Source organism: Rhinichthys klamathensis, unplaced genomic scaffold, assembly GCF_029890125.1.
Source record: "Rhinichthys klamathensis goyatoka isolate OS25496 unplaced genomic scaffold, OSU_Roscu_1.1 h1tg000287l_1, whole genome shotgun sequence".
Lineage (NCBI taxonomy): Eukaryota > Metazoa > Chordata > Actinopteri > Cypriniformes > Leuciscidae > Rhinichthys > Rhinichthys klamathensis.
In genome coordinates, this window is record NW_026606806.1 from 387,501 (window position 1) to 410,546 (window position 23,046).

General features: G+C 45.1%; 1 protein-coding gene across 1 annotated transcript in view; it reads left to right on the forward strand.

Annotated features, from left to right (window-relative positions):
- Positions 1-20,695, forward strand: part of col15a1a (collagen, type XV, alpha 1a) — a 141,256-nt gene extending 120,561 nt beyond the window's left edge. Inside the window, exons 33-38 of the mRNA XM_056269658.1 lie at positions 1-38; positions 9,517-9,690; positions 9,887-9,946; positions 12,344-12,541; positions 13,275-13,384; positions 19,931-20,695. The exon at positions 1-38 is cut by the window's left edge and continues 27 nt beyond it. Of these exons, the coding sequence (XP_056125633.1) occupies positions 1-38; positions 9,517-9,690; positions 9,887-9,946; positions 12,344-12,541; positions 13,275-13,384; positions 19,931-20,150 (800 nt within the window). The 3' untranslated portion in view covers positions 20,151-20,695. The remainder of the gene's footprint in view (positions 39-9,516; positions 9,691-9,886; positions 9,947-12,343; positions 12,542-13,274; positions 13,385-19,930) is intronic.
- The last annotated feature ends 2,351 nt before the right edge of the window (positions 20,696-23,046 follow it).

Genomic DNA, 23,046 nt, shown 5'->3' on the forward strand with positions numbered 1-23,046 from the left:
CTCCGGGTCCTCCGGGTCGAGCTGATCCCGCCGGAGCCGTGAGTAAACCCTCATATCTCTTCAATCAATCTGTCAATCATTTGCTTTAATTGCCAAAATCTGGTCACATGATCTCGCCGCATGAGCAACAGAGTGAGCTGTGCTTCATACATCGAGACACTGGGAGATTTCACTGATGTGACTGCAGCTTTCAGGGAATACTTCCCTGCAAAATGAAAATTCTGTCATCATGTACTCCGCCTCAAGTTGTTTCAAACCTGTATGAATGTCTTTCTTCTGTGGAACACAAAGGAAGATATTTTGAAGAATGTCGGTAACCAAACAGTTGATGGACTTCCATTGTATTTTTTTCCTACTATGTAAGTCAATGGAGCGCTGGGCCTGTTTGGTTATCGACATCCTTCAAAATATCTTCCTTTGTGTTCATCAGAACAAAGAAACTCATACAGGTTTGAAACAACTTGTGGCGGAGTAAATGATGACAGAATCTTCATTTTGCAGTGAAATATTCCTTTAAGGCCCTGAATATGTTAAATCCCTCGTCTTGTGTTCTGTCGTGAAAGATGTAGAGTATCTCCCCTCAGTAGTGTCGTGAGAGATGTAGAGTATCTCCCCTCAGTAGTGTCGTGAGAGATGTAGAGTATCTCCCCTCAGTAGTGTCGTGAGAGATGTAGAGTATCTCCCCTCAGTAGTGTCGTGAGAGATGTAGAGTATCTTCCCTCAGTAGTGTCGTGAGAGGCGTAGAGTATCTCCCCTCAGTAGTGTCGTGAGAGATGTAGAGTATCTCCCCTCAGTAGTGTCGTGAGAGGTGTAGAGTGTCTCCCCTCAGTAGTTTCGTGAGAGATGTAGAGTATCTCCCCTCAGTAGTGTCGTGAGAGTTGTAGAGTATCTCCCCTCAGTGGTGTCGTGAGAGGTGTATAGTGTCTCCCCTCAGTGGTGTCGTGAGAGATGTAGAGTATTTCCCCTCAGTAGTGTCGTGAGAGATGTAGAGTATCTCCCCTCAGTAGTGTCGTGAGAGATGTAGAGTATCTCCCCTCAGTAGTGTCGTGAGAGATGTAGAGTATCTCCCCTCAGTAGTGTCGTGAGAGATGTAGAGTATCTCCCCTCAGTAGTGTCGTGAGAGATGTAGAGTATCTCCCCTCAGTAGTGTCGTGAGAGATGTAGAGTATCTCCCCTCAGTAGTGTCGTGAGAGATGTAGAGTATCTCCCCTCAGTAGTGTCGTGAGAGATGTAGAGTATCTCCCCTCAGTAGTGTCGTGAGAGGTGTAGAGTGTCTCCCCTCAGTAGTGTCGTGAGAGAAGTAGAGTATCTCCCCTCAGTAGTGTCGTGAGAGGTGTAGAGTATCTCCCCTCAGTAGTGTCGTGAGAGATGTAGAGTATCTCCCCTCAGTAGTGTCGTGAGAGGTGTAGAGTGTCTCCCCTCAGTAGTGTCGTGAGAGGTGTAGAGTATCTCTCCTCAGTAGTGTCGTGAGAGGTGTAGAGTATCTCCCCTCAGTAGTGTCGTGAGAGATGTAGAGTATCTCCCCTCAGTAGTGTCGTGAGAGATGTAGAGTATCTCCCCTCAGTAGTGTCGTGAGAGGTGTAGAGTGTCTCCCCTCAGAAGTGTCGTGAGAGGTGTAGAGTATCTCCCCTCAGTAGTGTCGTGAGAGGTGTAGAGTGTCTCCCCTCAGAAGTGTCGTGAGAGATGTAGAGTATCTCCCCTCAGTAGTGTCGTGAGAGATGTAGAGTATCTCCCCTCAGTAGTGTCGTGAGAGGTGTAGAGTATCTCCCCTCAGTAGTGTCGTGAGAGATGTAGAGTATCTCCCCTCAGTAGTGTCGTGAGAGATGTAGAGTATCTCCCCTCAGTAGTGTCGTGAGAGATGTAGAGTATCTCCCCTCAGTAGTGTCGTGAGAGGTGTAGAGTGTCTCCCCTCAGTAGTGTCGTGAGAGGTGTAGAGTGTCTCCCCTCAGAAGTGTCGTGAGAGGTGTAGAGTGTCTCCCCTCAGTAGTGTCGTGAGAGGTGTAGAGTATTTCCCCTCAGTAGTGTCGTGAGAGATGTAGAGTATCTCCCCTCAGTAGTGTCGTGAGAGATGTAGAGTATCTTCCCTCAGTAGTGTCGTGAGAGGCGTAGAGTATCTCCCCTCAGTAGTGTCGTGAGAGATGTAGAGTATCTCCCCTCAGTAGTGTCGTGAGAGATGTAGAGTATCTTCCCTCAGTAGTGTCGTGAGAGGCGTAGAGTATCTCCCCTCAGTAGTGTCGTGAGAGATGTAGAGTATCTTCCCTCAGTAGTGTCGTGAGAGGCGTAGAGTATCTCCCCTCAGTAGTGTCGTGAGAGATGTAGAGTATCTCCCCTCAGTAGTGTCGTGAGAGGTGTAGAGTGTCTCCCCTCAGTAGTGTCGTGAGAGATGTAGAGTATCTCCCCTCAGTAGTGTCGTGAGAGGTGTAGAGTGTCTCCCCTCAGTGGTGTCGTGAGAGATGTAGAGTATCTCCCCTCAGTAGTGTCGTGAGAGTTGTAGAGTATCTCCCCTCAGTGGTGTCGTGAGAGATGTAGAGTATCTCCCCTCAGTAGTGTCGTGAGAGATGTAGAGTATCTCCCCTCAGTGGTGTCGTGAGAGATGTAGAGTATCTCCCCTCAGTAGTGTCGTGAGAGATGTAGAGTATCTTCCCTCAGTAGTGTCGTGAGAGATGTAGAGTGTCTCCCCTCAGTAGTGTCGTGAGAGATGTAGAGTATCTCCCCTCAGTAGTGTCGTGAGAGATGTAGAGTATCTCCCCTCAGTAGTGTCGTGAGAGATGTAGAGTATCTCCCCTCAGTAGTGTCGTGAGAGTTGTAGAGTATCTCCCCTCAGTGGTGTCGTGAGAGGTGTATAGTGTCTCCCCTCAGTGGTGTCGTGAGAGATGTAGAGTATTTCCCCTCAGTAGTGTCGTGAGAGATGTAGAGTATCTCCCCTCAGTAGTGTCGTGAGAGATGTAGAGTATCTCCCCTCAGTAGTGTCGTGAGAGATGTAGAGTATCTCCCCTCAGTAGTGTCGTGAGAGATGTAGAGTATCTCCCCTCAGTAGTGTCGTGAGAGATGTAGAGTATCTCCCCTCAGTAGTGTCGTGAGAGATGTAGAGTATCTCCCCTCAGTAGTGTCGTGAGAGATGTAGAGTATCTCCCCTCAGTAGTGTCGTGAGAGATGTAGAGTATCTCCCCTCAGTAGTGTCGTGAGAGAAGTAGAGTATCTCCCCTCAGTAGTGTCGTGAGAGGTGTAGAGTATCTCCCCTCAGTAGTGTCGTGAGAGATGTAGAGTATCTCCCCTCAGTAGTGTCGTGAGAGGTGTAGAGTGTCTCCCCTCAGTAGTGTCGTGAGAGGTGTAGAGTATCTCTCCTCAGTAGTGTCGTGAGAGGTGTAGAGTATCTCCCCTCAGTAGTGTCGTGAGAGATGTAGAGTATCTCCCCTCAGTAGTGTCGTGAGAGATGTAGAGTATCTCCCCTCAGTAGTGTCGTGAGAGGTGTAGAGTGTCTCCCCTCAGAAGTGTCGTGAGAGGTGTAGAGTATCTCCCCTCAGTAGTGTCGTGAGAGATGTAGAGTATCTCCCCTCAGTAGTGTCGTGAGAGATGTAGAGTATCTCCCCTCAGTAGTGTCGTGAGAGATGTAGAGTATCTCCCCTCAGTAGTGTCGTGAGAGGTGTAGAGTATCTCCCCTCAGTAGTGTCGTGAGAGATGTAGAGTATCTCCCCTCAGTAGTGTCGTGAGAGATGTAGAGTATCTCCCCTCAGTAGTGTCGTGAGAGATGTAGAGTATCTCCCCTCAGTAGTGTCGTGAGAGGTGTAGAGTGTCTCCCCTCAGTAGTGTCGTGAGAGGTGTAGAGTGTCTCCCCTCAGAAGTGTCGTGAGAGGTGTAGAGTGTCTCCCCTCAGTAGTGTCGTGAGAGGTGTAGAGTATTTCCCCTCAGTAGTGTCGTGAGAGGTGTAGAGTATCTCCCCTCAGTAGTGTCGTGAGAGATGTAGAGTATCTTCCCTCAGTAGTGTCGTGAGAGGCGTAGAGTATCTCCCCTCAGTAGTGTCGTGAGAGATGTAGAGTATCTTCCCTCAGTAGTGTTGTGAGAGATGTAGAGTATCTTCCCTCAGTAGTGTCGTGAGAGATGTAGAGTATCTCCCCTCAGTAGTGTCGTGAGAGGTGTAGAGTATCTCCCCTCAGTAGTGTCGTGAGAGATGTAGAGTATCTTCCCTCAGTAGTGTCGTGAGAGGTGTAGAGTGTCTCCCCTCAGTAGTGTCGTGAGAGATGTAGAGTATCTCCCCTCAGTAGTGTCGTGAGAGATGTAGAGTATCTCCCCTCAGTAGTGTCGTGAGAGATGTAGAGTATCTTCCCTCAGTAGTGTCGTGAGAGATGTAGAGTATCTTCCCTCAGTAGTGTCGTGAGAGATGTAGAGTATCTCCCCTCAGTAGTGTCGTGAGAGGTGTAGAGTATCTCCCCTCAGTAGTGTCGTGAGAGATGTAGAGTATCTTCCCTCAGTAGTGTCGTGAGAGATGTAGAGTATCTCCCCTCAGTAGTGTCGTGAGAGATGTAGAGTATCTTCCCTCAGTAGTGTCGTGAGAGGCGTAGAGTATCTCCCCTCAGTAGTGTCGTGAGAGATGTAGAGTATCTTCCCTCAGTACTGTCGTGAGAGGCGTAGAGTATCTCCCCTCAGTAGTGTCGTGAGAGATGTAGAGTATCTCCCCTCAGTAGTGTCGTGAGAGGTGTAGAGTGTCTCCCCTCAGTAGTGTCGTGAGAGGTGTAGAGTGTCTCCCCTCAGTAGTGTCGTGAGAGATGTAGAGTGTCTCCTCTCAGTAGTGTCGTGAGAGGTGTAGAGTGTCTCCCCTCAGTAGTGACGTGAGAGATGTAGAGTATCTCCCCTCAGTAGTGTCGTGAGAGATGTAGAGTATCTCCCCTCAGTAGTGTCGTGAGAGGTGTAGAGTATCTCCCCTCAGTAGTGACGTGAGAGATGTAGAGTATCTCCCCTCAGTAGTGTCGTGAGAGATGTAGAGTGTCTCCCCTCAGTAGTGTCGTGAGAGATGTAGAGTATCTCCCCTCAGTAGTGTCGTGAGAGGTGTAGAGTGTCTCCCCTCAGTAGTGTCGTGAGAGATGTAGAGTATCTCCCCTCAGTAGTGTCGTGAGAGGTGTAGAGTGTCTCCCCTCAGTAGTGTCGTGAGAGATGTAGAGTGTCTCCCCTCAGTAGTGTCGTGAGAGGTGTAGAGTGTCTCCCCTCAGTAGTGTCGTGAGAGGTGTAGAGTGTCTCCCCTCAGTAGTGTCGTGAGAGGTGTAGAGTGTCTCCCCTCAGTAGTGTCGTGAGAGGTGTAGAGTGTCTCCCCTCAGTAGTGTCGTGAGAGATGTAGAGTGTCTCCCCTCAGTAGTGTCGTGAGAGATGTAGAGTGTCTCCCCTCAGTAGTGTCGTGAGAGGTGTAGAGTATCTCCCCTCAGTAGTGACGTGAGAGATGTAGAGTATCTCCCCTCAGTAGTGTCGTGAGAGATGTAGAGTATCTCCCCTCAGTAGTGTCGTGAGAGGTGTAGAGTATCTCCCCTCAGTAGTGACGTGAGAGATGTAGAGTATCTCCCCTCAGTAGTGTCGTGAGAGATGTAGAGTATCTCCCCTCAGTAGTGTCGTGAGAGGTGTAGAGTGTCTCCCCTCAGTAGTGTCGTGAGAGATGTAGAGTGTCTCCCCTCAGTAGTGTCGTGAGAGATGTAGAGTATCTCCCCTCAGTAGTGTCGTGAGAGGTGTAGAGTGTCTCCCCTCAGTAGTGTCGTGAGAGATGTAGAGTATCTCCCCTCAGTAGTGTCGTGAGAGATGTAGAGTGTCTCCCCTCAGTAGTGTCGTGAGAGATGTAGAGTGTCTCCCCTCAGTAGTGTCGTGAGAGATGTAGAGTATCTCCCCTCAGTAGTGTCGTGAGAGATGTAGAGTATCTCCCCTCAGTAGTGTCGTGAGAGGTGTAGAGTGTCTCCCCTCAGTAGTGTCGTGAGAGGTGTAGAGTATCTCTCCTCAGTAGTGTCGTGAGAGGTGTAGAGTATCTCCCCTCAGTAGTGTCGTGAGAGATGTAGAGTATCTCCCCTCAGTAGTGTCGTGAGAGATGTAGAGTATCTCCCCTCAGTAGTGTCGTGAGAGGTGTAGAGTGTCTCCCCTCAGAAGTGTCGTGAGAGGTGTAGAGTATCTCCCCTCAGTAGTGTCGTGAGAGATGTAGAGTATCTCCCCTCAGTAGTGTCGTGAGAGATGTAGAGTATCTCCCCTCAGTAGTGTCGTGAGAGATGTAGAGTATCTCCCCTCAGTAGTGTCGTGAGAGGTGTAGAGTATCTCCCCTCAGTAGTGTCGTGAGAGATGTAGAGTATCTCCCCTCAGTAGTGTCGTGAGAGATGTAGAGTATCTCCCCTCAGTAGTGTCGTGAGAGATGTAGAGTATCTCCCCTCAGTAGTGTCGTGAGAGGTGTAGAGTGTCTCCCCTCAGTAGTGTCGTGAGAGGTGTAGAGTGTCTCCCCTCAGAAGTGTCGTGAGAGGTGTAGAGTGTCTCCCCTCAGTAGTGTCGTGAGAGGTGTAGAGTATTTCCCCTCAGTAGTGTCGTGAGAGGTGTAGAGTATCTCCCCTCAGTAGTGTCGTGAGAGATGTAGAGTATCTTCCCTCAGTAGTGTCGTGAGAGGCGTAGAGTATCTCCCCTCAGTAGTGTCGTGAGAGATGTAGAGTATCTTCCCTCAGTAGTGTCGTGAGAGATGTAGAGTATCTTCCCTCAGTAGTGTCGTGAGAGATGTAGAGTATCTCCCCTCAGTAGTGTCGTGAGAGGTGTAGAGTATCTCCCCTCAGTAGTGTCGTGAGAGATGTAGAGTATCTTCCCTCAGTAGTGTCGTGAGAGGTGTAGAGTGTCTCCCCTCAGTAGTGTCGTGAGAGATGTAGAGTATCTCCCCTCAGTAGTGTCGTGAGAGATGTAGAGTATCTCCCCTCAGTAGTGTCGTGAGAGATGTAGAGTATCTTCCCTCAGTAGTGTCGTGAGAGATGTAGAGTATCTTCCCTCAGTAGTGTCGTGAGAGATGTAGAGTATCTCCCCTCAGTAGTGTCGTGAGAGGTGTAGAGTATCTCCCCTCAGTAGTGTCGTGAGAGATGTAGAGTATCTTCCCTCAGTAGTGTCGTGAGAGATGTAGAGTATCTCCCCTCAGTAGTGTCGTGAGAGATGTAGAGTATCTTCCCTCAGTAGTGTCGTGAGAGGCGTAGAGTATCTCCCCTCAGTAGTGTCGTGAGAGATGTAGAGTATCTTCCCTCAGTAGTGTCGTGAGAGGCGTAGAGTATCTCCCCTCAGTAGTGTCGTGAGAGATGTAGAGTATCTCCCCTCAGTAGTGTCGTGAGAGGTGTAGAGTGTCTCCCCTCAGTAGTGTCGTGAGAGGTGTAGAGTGTCTCCCCTCAGTAGTGTCGTGAGAGATGTAGAGTGTCTCCTCTCAGTAGTGTCGTGAGAGGTGTAGAGTGTCTCCCCTCAGTAGTGACGTGAGAGATGTAGAGTATCTCCCCTCAGTAGTGTCGTGAGAGATGTAGAGTATCTCCCCTCAGTAGTGTCGTGAGAGGTGTAGAGTATCTCCCCTCAGTAGTGACGTGAGAGATGTAGAGTATCTCCCCTCAGTAGTGTCGTGAGAGATGTAGAGTGTCTCCCCTCAGTAGTGTCGTGAGAGATGTAGAGTATCTCCCCTCAGTAGTGTCGTGAGAGGTGTAGAGTGTCTCCCCTCAGTAGTGTCGTGAGAGATGTAGAGTATCTCCCCTCAGTAGTGTCGTGAGAGGTGTAGAGTGTCTCCCCTCAGTAGTGTCGTGAGAGATGTAGAGTGTCTCCCCTCAGTAGTGTCGTGAGAGGTGTAGAGTGTCTCCCCTCAGTAGTGTCGTGAGAGGTGTAGAGTGTCTCCCCTCAGTAGTGTCGTGAGAGGTGTAGAGTGTCTCCCCTCAGTAGTGTCGTGAGAGGTGTAGAGTGTCTCCCCTCAGTAGTGTCGTGAGAGATGTAGAGTGTCTCCCCTCAGTAGTGTCGTGAGAGATGTAGAGTGTCTCCCCTCAGTAGTGTCGTGAGAGGTGTAGAGTATCTCCCCTCAGTAGTGACGTGAGAGATGTAGAGTATCTCCCCTCAGTAGTGTCGTGAGAGATGTAGAGTATCTCCCCTCAGTAGTGTCGTGAGAGGTGTAGAGTATCTCCCCTCAGTAGTGACGTGAGAGATGTAGAGTATCTCCCCTCAGTAGTGTCGTGAGAGATGTAGAGTATCTCCCCTCAGTAGTGTCGTGAGAGGTGTAGAGTGTCTCCCCTCAGTAGTGTCGTGAGAGATGTAGAGTGTCTCCCCTCAGTAGTGTCGTGAGAGATGTAGAGTATCTCCCCTCAGTAGTGTCGTGAGAGGTGTAGAGTGTCTCCCCTCAGTAGTGTCGTGAGAGATGTAGAGTATCTCCCCTCAGTAGTGTCGTGAGAGATGTAGAGTGTCTCCCCTCAGTAGTGTCGTGAGAGATGTAGAGTGTCTCCCCTCAGTAGTGTCGTGAGAGATGTAGAGTATCTCCCCTCAGTAGTGTCGTGAGAGGTGTAGAGTGTCTCCCCTCAGTAGTGTCGTGAGAGATGTAGAGTATCTCCCCTCAGTAGTGTCGTGAGAGATGTAGAGTATCTCCCCTCAGTAGTGTCGTGAGAGATGTTGTGTAGAGTATCTCCCCTCAGTAGTGTCGTGAGAGATGTTGTGTAGAGTATCTCCCCTCAGTAGTGTCGTGAGAGGTGTAGAGTATCTCCCCTCAGTAGTGTCGTGAGAGATGTAGAGTATCTCCCCTCAGTAGTGTCGTGAGAGGTGTAGAGTGTCTCCCCTCAGTAGTGTCGTGAGAGATGTAGAGTATCTCCCCTCAGTAGTGTCGTGAGAGATGTAGAGTGTCTCCCCTCAGTAGTGTCGTGAGAGGTGTAGAGTGTCTCCCCTCAGTAGTGTCGTGAGAGATGTAGAGTATCTCCCCTCAGTAGTGTCGTGAGAGGTTTAGAGTGTCTCCCCTCAGTAGTGTCGTGAGAGATGTAGAGTATCTCCCCTCAGTAGTGTCGTGAGAGGTGTAGAGTGTCTCCCCTCAGTAGTGTCGTGAGAGATGTAGAGTATCTCCCCTCAGTAGTGTCGTGAGAGGTGTAGAGTGTCTCCCCTCAGTAGTGTCGTGAGAGGTGTAGAGTGTCTCCCCTCAGTAGTGTCGTGAGAGATGTTGTGTAGAGTATCTCCCCTCAGTAGTGTCGTGAGAGGTGTAGAGTATCTCCCCTCAGTAGTGTCGTGAGAGATGTAGAGTATCTCCCCTCAGTAGTGTCGTGAGAGATGTTGTGTAGAGTATCTCCCCTCAGTAGTGTCGTGAGAGGTGTAGAGTATCTCCCCTCAGTAGTGTCGTGAGAGGTGTAGAGTATCTCCCCTCAGTAGTGTCGTGAGAGATGTAGAGTGTCTCCCCTCAGTAGTGTCGTGAGAGGTGTAGAGTGTCTCCCCTCAGTAGTGTCGTGAGAGATGTTGTGTAGAGTATCTCCCCTCAGTAGTGTCGTGAGAGGTGTAGAGTATCTCCCCTCAGTAGTGTCGTGTCCACAGGCGCGGAGGTTTGCCAGTGTGCGAGTGATGACGCAGGCGCTCGAGGACGAGGGAACGCTGGCTTGGGTCTCGGACTCCAGTAAACTCTTCATTCGAGTATCCGGAGGCTGGAGAGAGGTTCTGCTGGGCGCTGTGATCCACACACTCGAGTCTCCGGCCCTCTCACAGGACGATGTAGGAAACACTGCTTTCAGCCCATTACACACATTACACTCATTACACACATTACACACATTACACACTTGTTATTGGGCAGGAAAACATTTTTTAATGTGGAAAAAGTGACTGTTTTAAATCTGAATGCAAATAGAGAGTGTGTGTGTGTGTGTGTGTCTCAGCCGACTGAGCTTGTATCTGTTAAACCCTTCAGGCTGAACCTCTGATGCTGAGGCCTCAACTCAACACACCTGAGATACACACGGGACAAGCAGTAAGTTTGTGTGTTTGTGTGTGTGTGAGCGAGAGAGTGTGTGTGTGTGTGTGTGTGTGTGTGTGTGTGTGTGTGTGTGTCTCTACATGCGTGTTCAATGGTTTGGCTTCCTACTGGAAACTTCTCCACAGCAGAATAACCTCAAAATAAAGTGAGTCTCATATATCCTACAATAGTGTATCTCTGGCTCTCCCACAACACACTGAACGCTCTCTCACCCGTACACACATTCCCAGGCTGTCCTACACAGAGACTAATGTCATATTTCAGATTTGTCATGGTTTGGTTATGAAAAGCACCTCAAAAGCCTCAAAGTGATCAGGCCTCATCATTGAGTCTGTGGTGTCCAGCTCCCGTTTTAGACTAAATGATGGTTCTTCATCCACTGTTGTGGAAGATCATCCAGCCAGTCTGTCTTCATGAGGAGATGCTCTCCAACACGCCTCTGCTTTCTCTCTCTGCCTGTGTGTGTGTGTGTGAAGTGGCTGTATTCTTCACTTTTGGACCATTTTTGTGGCTTATAATCAGGGTTTGAAATGAACACTCGCCAAATGCGGGTAAAAATCAACAGTGGCGGGAAACGCTTTTAAATCACTGGCCAATTTGCATGTTATAATTATATTTACTCACTTTGCTGGGGAAGTCCGTGTAGCCAATCTGCCAAATCAAAAATACTCCACTCGTGAGTCATCATGATATATTAAAGGAGAACTCCGGCGCAAAATGAACCTTTGGTCTAATTACACATTGTTACCTAGTCAACCGTTATCTGAGATTTGTTTTCATGATTATCGAATGTAAATAGTTTTATCTCTAAAAACAGTTTAGCCTATAAAGCTAGTATAACGCTAGTATATTGGGCATAGTGTAATGACAAATAAAAATCGCTTGTTAATACCACTAACAAGGCTGAAAATAGCCCCACACTAACACGGTAGCATAATGAGGGTCCCTACCTTCAAACCGAAGCATTGAGAACGTTGTCAGTGTCCAGACAGTTTAATAAGAAGATATTTTAAACATACAGTCAACTTCGCGAATACAGGCACAAGCCATCTTTGAAATACAGCCTTTACCAGTCGATCTACGAACGCCGATCCAAGCCTGCTGTTCGCGCTCACCTTATCACAACTTATAGCTCGTTCACATCTCACCAGCGCTTGGATCGGCGTTCGTAGATCGACTGGTAAAGGCTGTATTTCAAAGATGGCTCCTGCCTGTATTCGCGAAGTTGACTGTATGTTTAAAATATCTTCTTATTAAACTGTCTGGACACTGACAACGTTCTCAATGCTTCGGTTTGAAGGTAGGGACCCTCATTATGCTACCGTGTTAGTGTGGGGCTATTTTCAGCCTTGTTAGTGGTATTAACAAGCGATTTTTATTTGTCATTACACTATGCCCAATATACTAGCATTATACTAGCTTTATAGGCTAAACTGTTTTTAGAGATAAAACTATTTACATTCGATAATCATGAAAACAAATCTCAGATAACGGTTGACTAGGTAACAATGTGTAATTAGACCAAAGGTTCATTTTGCGCCGGAGTTCTCCTTTAAATACAGCGTATTGCACAGAATCTGCTCATATCTGGCTTGAACACACACGGCACTACACGACTAATAACGGCACGCTTGTTCATTTGCGTTTAAGCAATAGCGGAGATTAAAAAGCTTTTGGTAAACAGAAAACACACTGTTATTTTCCAACATCTGACATGTTTCTGATGTTCTGTGTCCTGTATTGATCTGTCCTCCTAAAACACATTTATGGGGATGAGGATGAAAGAGGAAGAGAGATGATGGACGACAGGATTTTGTTTGAATAAGAAATGAATGTATGAAATCCAAATTTGACAATATATACTGTATATAAGCTGTGACGTAATTAATCTGGTTAATGTCTTTCTTTCTTTTCTTTTTTTTTTTTTTGGCTAGTAGAAGTTCTGAATGACTGGTAACTTAAAAGATTTTGTAGCCAAATTGGCCGCTGAGTGAAAAAGTGAATTTCAAACCCTGGTTGCAATGTAAAGGTTGTCGCATTTACCATCGTTCAGCAATGGTTTTTGGGCAAAATCTAGTCATTTCAATAATCCGTTCAATAATCCTCATTTCACATGAGGGCGAACGGTTTCTACACGCTGGTAACTGCAACTTTATATCTCGTAATTTTGAGAAAAAATGGTCTTGAAGAGAAAACAAAAGAATTGTGAGTTATAAAATCTGAACTGTGCAAAATAAAGCCAGAATTACAAGATATAAGTCACAACTACCTTTTTTAATTGTGAGTTTATATTTCACAAAAATAGTCAGAATTGCAAGTTTATATCTTGTTTCTCAGCATTGGCAGTTTTATTGTGTGTGTCGTGACGTGTGTGCTTCTCCATGCTCTCAGCTGAGGCTGGTGGCTCTCAACACACCACTGACGGGGAATCTGGGCTCCGTCCACTCAGTGAACCAGCTCTGCAGAACTCAAGCTCAAGCCATGGGAATCAGAGACCATTACAAGGCCTTCCTCTCACACCACCTACAGGACCTGATTGACACTGTGCAGCCCATGTTCCGAACTCACACGCCAGTCGTCAACCTGAGGGTAAATGTCTTAGGTTTCACTCACTCATGCTTCTTTGTAAAGGAATCTCACCTGTTTCTGCTTAGAATAAGTTTATTTTATTTCAGTTAACGCTTATTTTATTTAAAGCAACACGTTTTTAGGGATTAGTTCACTTCAGAATTAAAATTTCCTGATAATTTACTCTCCCCACGTCACCCAAGATGTTCATGTTTTTCTTTCTTCAGTCAACAAGAAATTAAGGTTTTTGAGGGAAACATTCCAGGATTGCTCTCCATATAGTGACTTCAATGGGGTCCAACGGGTCGAAGGTCCAGATGTCAGTTTCAGTGCAGCTTCAAAGTCTCGACACGATTTTGTGGTTAAAGAGTATATAAATGTTTATTTTTGTAAAATGTCCGCTGGTTTGTCTAGATAAGACTCTTATTCCTCGGCTGGATCGTGTCGAGACTTTGAAGCTGCACTGAAACTCACATCTGGACCTTCGACCCGTTGGACCCCATTGAAGTCACTATATGGAGAACAATCCTGGAATGTTTTCCTCAAAAACCTTCATTTCTTTTCGACTGAAGAAAGAAAGACACGAACATCTTGGATGACGTGGGGAGAGTAAATTATCAGGAAATTTTAAGTTTCAGTTGACTTTAATAACCCTGGAACTGTCCCCCCTAAGTGTTTAAATCCATATACTTCAGTGTTCACACGTTAGATTTTACGGGACAGTTTTAAATCCCTCTGTGATGTGTGTGTGTAGGGTGAGGTCCTGTTCAAGGACTGGGAGTCGATCTTCTCCAACCATCTCCTGCCTCCCGGGATCCCGCTGTATTCCTTCGACGGGCGTGATGTGATGAGTGACCCCTTCTGGTCAGTACACATATTCAGATCAAGTGTTAAACGCTCACAGCTTACGCAGCTTTGAAGATTATCCTCAAGTGAGCAGAGAGATTCTAACACACTTCAACAACTTCTTGATCCAATCATGTGCTTAAAAGCTTTGTGTTGGTTGGCTGAATGTTATTTTCTCATGCACATTTTAGGCAAGCAATTGCATGAAATGTCTCAGTTAAGTCCTATCATTCTACCTCATTAATTGCCTAAAGGCAGTCGACAAACTCTAGTAATGGTTTAGTGGTAAACAGCTTCGGTTGGAGTCTCTCAAGTATTGCCAAGGCCCGACACACACACACACACACAAACACACACACACGGCCCTCCTCCGCGCACTGACCACAGTCCAGACGACAGCGGCTACACCTCACATTTCTCCACCCGTGCATTTGTATTTTTCCTTCTCTCTTTATGTGTATTTATACTCCAGGCCGGTAAATATAGCCTGCAGTGCGATGCTCCAGATGAGGCAGTGACAGCGCAGCAGCAATTGTGGTTTGCTGGAGCCTTTTTAAAGTTGTTTGTGAAGTGGGACGTTTTTAGGATTTACATGGACTGAGTTTCAGGAAAACTGCTGTATGAATGCATGAAACAGAAGAGACAATTCATTAAGCCTATGTTAGTGGTTCCTCAGTTCTCACGTTAAGAACTCTGTCTGTTTTGACTCATCGTTGAAGTCAGCATGAAATGCATGTACTCAAGCTTATTATTAGGTATGTGACGTATCAGATTTCCATATCATGATAATTGCTGAAGCTTCATCACAATATTGAATTAAGTTAGAAAACTTAAGTCCTGTACTTGCTCTGCTGCAGCAGCAATAACAACAGCAGTATATATAATCAACAGCAGCACCAATAATAATCATTAGCAGTATTAACAGCAACCGCAGCAGCAGTAATAACAGCAGCAACAGCAATAATAACAGCACCAGCATCAGTAATAACAGCAGCAGTAATAACAGCAGCAATAGCAATAATAACAGCACCAGCATCAGTAAAAACAGCAGCAGCAATAATAACAGCAGCATCAACAACAGCAGTAGTAATAAAAGCAGCAACAGCAGCAATAATAACAGCACCAGCATCAGTAATAACACCAGCAATAATAACAGCAGCAGCAGCAGCAATAATAACAGCACCAGCATCAGTAATAACACCAGCAATAATAACAGCAGCAGCAATAATAACAGCACCAGCATCAGTAATAACACCAGCAATATTACAGCAGCAGTACTAACAGCAGCAGCAGTAATAACAGCAGTAGCAGAAATAACAGCAGCAGGAATAACAGCAGCAGCAGCAATAACAGCAGCAGCACCAATAACAGCAGCAGCACCAATAACAGCAGCAGCAGGAATAACAGCAGCAGCAGCAATAACAGCAGCAGCAGTAATAACAGCAGCAGCACCAATAACAGCAGCAGCACCAATAACAGCAGCAGCAGGAATAACAGCAGCAGCAGCAATAACAGCAGCAGCAGCAATAACAGCAGCAGCAGTAATAACAGCAGCAGCACCAATAACAGCAGCAGCAGAAATAACAGCAGCAGCAGCAATAACAGCAGTAGCAGTAATAACAGCAGTAGCAGAAATAACAGCAGCAGGAATAACAGCAGTAGCAGAAATAACAGCAGCAATAACAGCAGCAGCAGTAATAACAGCAGCAGCAGTAATAACAGCAGCAGCAGCAATAACAGCAGCAGCAGCAATAATAACAGCACTAGCATCAGTAATAACAGCAGCAGTAATAGCAGCAGCAGTAATAACAGCAGCAGCAATAATAACAGCAGCAACAGCAATAATAACAGCACCAGCAGCAGTAATAACAGCAGCAGTAATAACAGCAGCAGCAATAATAACAGTAGCATAACAGCAGTAGTAATAAAAGCAGCAGCAGCAGCAATAATAACAGCAGCAGTAATAAAAGCAGCAGCAATAATAACAGCACTAGCATCAGTAATAACACCAGCAATAATAACAGCAGCAGCAGCAATAGTAACAGCACCAGCATCAGTAATAATAACAGCACCAGCATCAGTAATAACACCAGCAATATTACAGCAGCAGTAATAACAGCAGCAGCAATAACAGCAGCAGCAGGAATAACAGCAGCAGCACTAATAACAGCAGCAGCAGCAATAACAGCAGCAGCAGAAGCAGCAATAAAAGCAGCAGCAGAAGCAGCAATAACAGCAGCAGCAGTAATAACAGCAGCAGCAGCAATAACAGCAGCAGCAGCAATAACAGCAGCAGTAATAACAGTATAACCGTTACCCCTTTTGGGCTTAAGTTATATATCAGAGTAGGAATGGAAGGACTTAATATTGGCTTAGGTATAGATGAAAAAAACTAGTTTACTTTGGTTTACACAGCTATATTTCGGAAGAATCAGACACAAGCTTTACGCTTATAATGTATTCATCAACCCAAAATCTCAAAGGTTTACATCATACAAAAACAAAACAAAAACCAATAATAAACAAGGTAGAAAACAGTAAAACACCCGGTACACCAATCATCACACAAGAAAAGTTAAGCGTTAAGGGAATCTGCACTGGAAAAGTGAATGATTCACTTTTCTTATGGTGGAGTCGACAAGGCTTGGTAATGGAGGAAATGTCCTTGCAAAAGTCAGTACTGTTAATTTGATAATCCCAAGGTTGTAGATAGAAAAGGTGTCTTCCTGTCTTCCACAAGTGCAATCCAAACCCTCTAGTGCACACATTAAACGTCCAAGCGTCATAATCCAGGCACCAAACCACCCAGCAGAAAGTTAGGTGAAGCAAATACTTTCACCCATACAAGAAAGCACCGGAATAAAAAGGTCCATTGATTGACCAAAAAGGAAACACATTCCTCAATCATAGGACCTTATAAAGTCAAACGGAATAGCCCAAGAAAGCCATTGCTTCCTCTATCCACATGCTTGCCTACTTCTTCAGGTATAGTACCTGGTTAAATACTCATCTATGAAGATGATTAACGCCCCCTAATGGAGTGGAGAAATATAACCGCTAAGGTAACAGAGTTAAAACTGTTACAACAGCACCAGCAGCAATAACAGCAGCAACAGCAATAATAACAGCACCAGCATCAGTAATAACAGCAACAGTAATAACAGCAGCAGCAATAATAACAGGTGCAGTAATAATAACAGCAGCAGCAGCAGCAGCAATAATAACAGCACCAGCATCAGTAATAACACCAACAATAATAACAGCACCAGCATCAGTAATAATAACAGCACCAGCATCAGTAATAACACCAGCAATATTACAGCAGCAGTAATAACAGCAGCAGCAATAGCAGCAGCAGTAATAACAGCAGCAGCAGCAATAACAGCAGCAGCAGAAATAACAGCAGCAGCAGAAATAACAGCAGCAGCAGCAGCAATAACAGCAGCAGCAGAAATAACAGCAGCAGCACTAATAACAGCAGCAGCAGCAATAACAGAAGCAGCAGAAGCAGCAATAACAGCAGCAGCAGCAGAAGCAGCAATAACAGCAGCAGCAGCAGCAATAACAGCAGCAGTAATAACAGCAGCAGTAATAGCAGCAGCAGAAATAACAGCAGCAGTAATAACAGCAGCAGCAGCAATAACAGCAGCAGCAGTAATAACAGCAGCAGCAGAAATAACAGCAGCAGTAGTAATAACAGCAGCAGCAGCAATAACAGCAGCAGTAGCAGCAGAAGCAGCAATAACAGCAGCAGCAGCAATAACAGCAGCAGCAGCAGCAGCAGCAGAAGCAGCAATAACAGCAGCAGCTGCAATAACAGCAGCAGTAATAACAGCAGCAGCAGTAATAGCAGCAGCAGTAATAACAGCAGCAGCAGCAATAACAGCAGCAGCAGCAGAAATAACAGCAGCAGCAGCAATAACAGCAGCAGCAATAACAGCAGCAGTAATAACAGCAGCAGCAGTAATAGCAGCAGCAGAAATAACAGCAACAGCAGAAATAACAGCAGCAGCAGCAATAACATCAGCAGCAGAAATAACAGCAGCAGCAGCAATAACAGCAGCAGCAGCAATAACAGCAGCAGCAGCAATAACAGCAGCAGTAATAACAGCAGCAGCAGTAATAACAGCAGCAGTAATAACAGCAGTAACAGCAGCAGTAATAACAGCAGCAACAGCAGCAGTAATAACAGCAGTAACAGCAGCAGTAATAACAGCAGTAATAACAGCAGCAGTAATAACAGCAGCAGTAATAACAGCAGTAACAGCAGCAGTAATAACAGCAGTAATAACAGCAGTAACAGCAGCAGTAATAACAGCAGCAGTAATAACAGCAGTAATAACAGCAGTAACAGCAGCAGTAATAACAGCAGTAACAGCAGCAGTAATAACAGCAGTAACAGCAGCAGTAATAACAGCAGTAATAACAGCAGTAACAGCAGCAGTAATAACAGCAGTAATAACAGCAGTAACAGCAGCAGTAACAGCAGTAATAACAGCAGTAACAGCAGCAGTAATAACAGCAGTAACAGCAGCAGTAACAGCAGTAATAACAGCAGTAACAGCAGTAATAACAGCAGTAACAGCAGCAGTAATAACAGCAGTAACAGCAGCAGTAACAGCAGTAATAACAGCAGTAATAACAGCAGTAACAGCAGCAGTAATAACAGCAGTAACAGCAGCAGTAATAACAGCAGTAACAGCAGCAGTAATAACAGCAGTAACAGCAGCAGTAATAACAGCAGTAACAGCAGCAGTAATAACAGCAGTAATAACAGCAGTAACAGCAGCAGTAATAACAGCAGTAATAACAGCAGTAACAGCAGCAGTAATAACAGCAGTAATAACAGCAGTAACAGCAGCAGTAACAGCAGTAATAACAGCAGTAACAGCAGCAGTAACAGCAGTAATAACAGCAGTAACAGCAGCAGTAATAACAGCAGCAGTAATAACAGCAGCAGTAACAGCAGTAATAACAGCAGTAATAACAGCAGTAATAACAGCAGTAACAGCAGCAGTAATAACAGCAGCAGTAATAACAGCATTAACAGCAGCAGTAATAACAGCAGTAATAACAGCAGTAACAGCAGCAGTAATAACAGCAGTAATAACAGCAGTAACAGCAGCAGTAATAACAGCAGTAACAGCAGCAGTAATAACAGCAGTAACAGCAGCAGTAATAACAGCAGTAATAACAGCAGTAACAGCAGCAGTAATAACAGCAGTAACAGCAGCAGTAATAACAGCAGTAATAACAGCAGTAACAGCAGCAGTAATAACAGCAGTAACAGCAGCAGTAATAACAGCAGTAATAACAGCAGTAACAGCAGCAGTAATAACAGCAGCAGTAATAACAGCAGTAATAACAGCAGTAATAACAGCAGTAATAACAGCAGTAATAACAGCAGTAACAGCAGCAGTAATAACAGCAGTAATAACAGCAGTAACAGCAGCAGTAATAACAGCAGCAGTAATAACAGCAGCAGTAATAACAGCAGTAATAACAGCAGTAACAGCAGCAGTAATAACAGCAGTAATAACAGCAGTAACAGCAGCAGTAATAACAGCAGTAATAACAGCAGTAACAGCAGCAGTAATAACAGCAGTAATAACAGCAGTAACAGCAGCAGTAATAACAGCAGTAATAACAGCAGTAACAGCAGCAGTAATAACAGCAGTAATAACAGCAGTAACAGCAGCAGTAATAACAGCAGTAATAACAGCAGTAACAGCAGCAGTAATAACAGCAGTAATAACAGCAGTAACAGCAGCAGTAATAACAGCAGTAACAGCAGCAGTAATAACAGCAGTAATAACAGCAGTAATAACAGCAGTAATAACAGCAGTAACAGCAGCAGTAATAACAGCAGTAATAACAGCAGTAATAACAGCAGTAACAGCAGCAGTAATAACAGCAGTAACAGCAGCAGTAATAACAGCAGTAATAACAGCAGTAACAGCAGCAGTAATAACAGCAGTAATAACAGCAGTAACAGCAGCAGTAATAACAGCAGTAACAGCAGCAGTAATAACACCAGTAATAACAGCAGTAACAGCAGCAGTAACAGCAGTAACAGCAGCAGTAATAACAGCAGTAACAGCAGTAACAGCAGTAATAACAGCAGTAATAACAGCAGTAACAGCAGCAGTAATAACAGCAGTAATAACAGCAGTAATAACAGCAGCAGTAATAACAGCAGTAATAACAGCAGTAACAGCAGCAGTAATAACAGCAGTAACAGCAGCAGTAATAACAGCAGCAGCGTAGCAGATCTATTCTGCCAAGACTGAATACATTAACATTGCATATCTATTACCATCCCAAACACCCCAAGAGTTGTCATGACAAAAATATCTTTACTGTCACTTTTGAGCAATTTAATGCTTCCTTACTGAATGAAAGTATTATTATTATTTAAAATAATAATATAAACAGTAGTTCTGCATGTTCCTGAGAGCGTTTTGAGATGTTTGAAGCCATACATGTCTTGAGTTATGCTTGTGTGTGTGTGTGTGTGTGTGTGTGTGTGTGTGTGTGTGTGTGTGTGTGTGTGTGTGTGTTCAGGCCTCAGAAGGCGGTGTGGCACGGCTCTTCAGAGCGAGGAAAGCGACTGGACGCTCTGAACTGTGAGTCCTGGAGAGCTGGAGACATGGCCATCACGGGTCAGGCCTCGTTCCTCTACAGCGGATTACTGAACCAGCAGACCCGAAGCTGCTCCAACCGGTTCATCGTCCTGTGCATCGAGACCAGCCACGAGCACAGGAGAGGACATTACAGATACTGAACCACAGAAGAGGCATTACAGATACTGAGATACTGAAGCCTCTCGCAGCAGAAACTGTGTTAGTGTGGACAGAGACGACATGAACTCCAGCAACACATGAACGTTCAGTCCAACCCAAGCCGCCGTTCTAGAATGTAACGTGTTTATTGGCCAGATCCCAGCGTTGGACCGGGGACATCGGCCCTCTCCATGACATTTTCATGCACTGTACTTTTCAAATTGTATTTTTGGTGTTGAATTTCCAAAAAAAAAAAAAACTTTTTTTATCATGTCATTTATTTGTTTGTTATTCTGTTTGTATTTAATTTAATTTCAGTGTTTTATTTATACGGTGACCGCACATGATTAAAAAATGTCATTGATAAATATGTAATTTAACTGTTGAAATTAATTCTCATTCATTTTTTTTATTGTCATGAAACAGTTTTTGGACCTTGCATGTTTTAACAAGTTCAGATCACAATCAAATCACCTTTTTTATAGATTTTTTAAAAAGCAAATCAAGTGTTTATTGTCTGTTGAATAAAACATTTTTTTCCAAATTTTATGTTTGTGTGTTATTATTATTTATTTTGATATGATGACCTGTGCTGAACTCAGATGTGAAAGTTGTCTATTTATGAGCAAATGTTCTGGATACGTCATCGGTGGGAAAGCTTGAAGCGCTCACAGAAACAGTGTTTATTGGGAAAGTTTGCACCTCCTGAACACGAACACAGACGTCCAGAGGAGCTGGCACGAGTTGGGCTTGTTTTTCAGGGTTTGCACTGACACACACACCAACACACACTTACCAACAGTATGACTGTTTTCCTCCTCACAGTGGAATGTTGTGGGGAAATCATGTAAACAGTCCCTTTAAGAGGTCACAGCTTTAAAGGGGTCAGGAATTTTGTTTTCTTAAAATTGTATAATGCGATCAAGATTTTTTACATCAAAAAACATCCTAATTTAGAAGCAATAAGCTATTTTCTATCCAGTTTTCGACCCTCTCTTAGAAACACTGTTTTGATGGGCGTGTCTCATTCAGGAGTTGGAAGTAAACGCCCACTGCTGTGATTGGGTAACAGTTTTGCATATTAAAATAATGACATGGAGTTACCACAGTTATAGTTTACAAATGATAACTTACTGTGTTTTGTGTAAACAACAGAATCTTGAATGAATGTACGATTGTTTGTCACACTGTCGTTCTTATAGGCTATTCATAGTTCATCCTTTTCGATAAAGTGAAAAACGTATTCATTATCATTTGCAGTGTCATGTTTTAAATAAAATAAAACATGTTGTAATGTCTTACTGATGACGAAACAGATGTCGCTCACTGAAGCACAAATCACTTCACAGTTCCCTTTCGAGGGAACTTGTGCCGTGTCGATGATGAAGTCACATGTGCAACTTAGTCCAATCTTGATTGGTGCAACTTCATCCTGACGCGTGCCGGTGGAATACAGAAGCTATGAAGGAGCCGGCATCACAGCTGATGTCAGACGGCAACCCGGGGGCTTCACTCATGGGGATCCCAGATGGCGCTAGGGGAGGGTGTGAGACGGCTTTGGCCCTTTCTCAGCCCTCAGTACTCACCGCTAGCTCTGGAGGTTTGATGCTGGGCTTATCTTCTTCTGAGGAAGTTGAAGGTGGTGATTTGGGTGGGTTACGTCCCATTATAGATCTTCAACATTATAGAAGTGGAAATGATGGGTTTGGCCCCTGAGAGGGATCAGTTCCTGAACGCCGGTCTCTCTACTGAGGTAGTGGAGACCATCTTAAACTCTAGAGATCCCTCCACGAGGAAACTATATGCGCTGAAGTGGAGCGTGTGGATAGCACCAACTGGACCCAGTTAACTGCCCAGTGGCTTCAGTGTTGGAGTCTCTGCAGGGTCGTCTCCCGGCCGGCCTTTCCCCTTCTACACATACACTAACACCGTGTCCTGACTACACGCGACGCGACGCCGCGACACGTGATAAAAGGTATCTTTTCCATGTTAATCAGAGTTTTTGTCCTAACGAGACGCGACGGCGACACGCGAAGTTTCTAATTTAGAAACGGTTCCTATTTCTGCGACGTCGCGGCTGACAGATCCGCCCACACAGAGAACAAGATCGAATAAACTGATTGTCATATGAAGAAATTACACTGGTTATGAGTACACATTATTTATTTTTAGTTAAAAATAGGTCACTGTGCCACAAGCGATAATGGATAATTTACCTCAGATTTTGAAAGCATATAATACAGCGTTCAAACCGAATTCTATGCAAACAACTGTACTTCATAACAAAATTAGTCGAGTATATTTTGTTAATGTTTTGATTTTTAATAATGTTATTTCTTGATTTGATTATGTCCTTACCCATTTCCAATGCGAGTGCGGGGCAGCGGTGCGCTTTCACAGAGAGACTCCGCCCACACGCTGTTCTGAATGGCTGTGATTTTTGATTGACGTGTGGCGTCTCACAGTCGCGTCTAGTGTGGACAGACACACTTGCTGTCGCTGGAATCTTATCGCGTCGCATGTAGTTAGGACACGGTGTAAGTGTGTGTGGCAGCAGTGGCTGCTTTCCATGTCCCCCTGGATGGCAGCTCACTGGGAAGGCATCATCTTAGTACACGTTTCCTTCATGGTACTCTGAGGATGAGGCCTCCGGCTCAGGTTAGAATGCCCACATGGGATCTAGCCGTAGTATTAAACGCATTATCCTTGGCACCCTTCGAGCCTCTGGACTCGGCATCAGACAAGCCTAGTCTTAAAGATGGCATTTTTGCTGGCTATGTTATGTCTCAAGAGAATAGGAGATTTACAGGCCTTGTCGATTGCTCCCTCCTGTCTAGAATACACTCCAGGGGGGAGTAAAAGATATTATTTACCCAAGACCTGGGTATGTACCTAAGG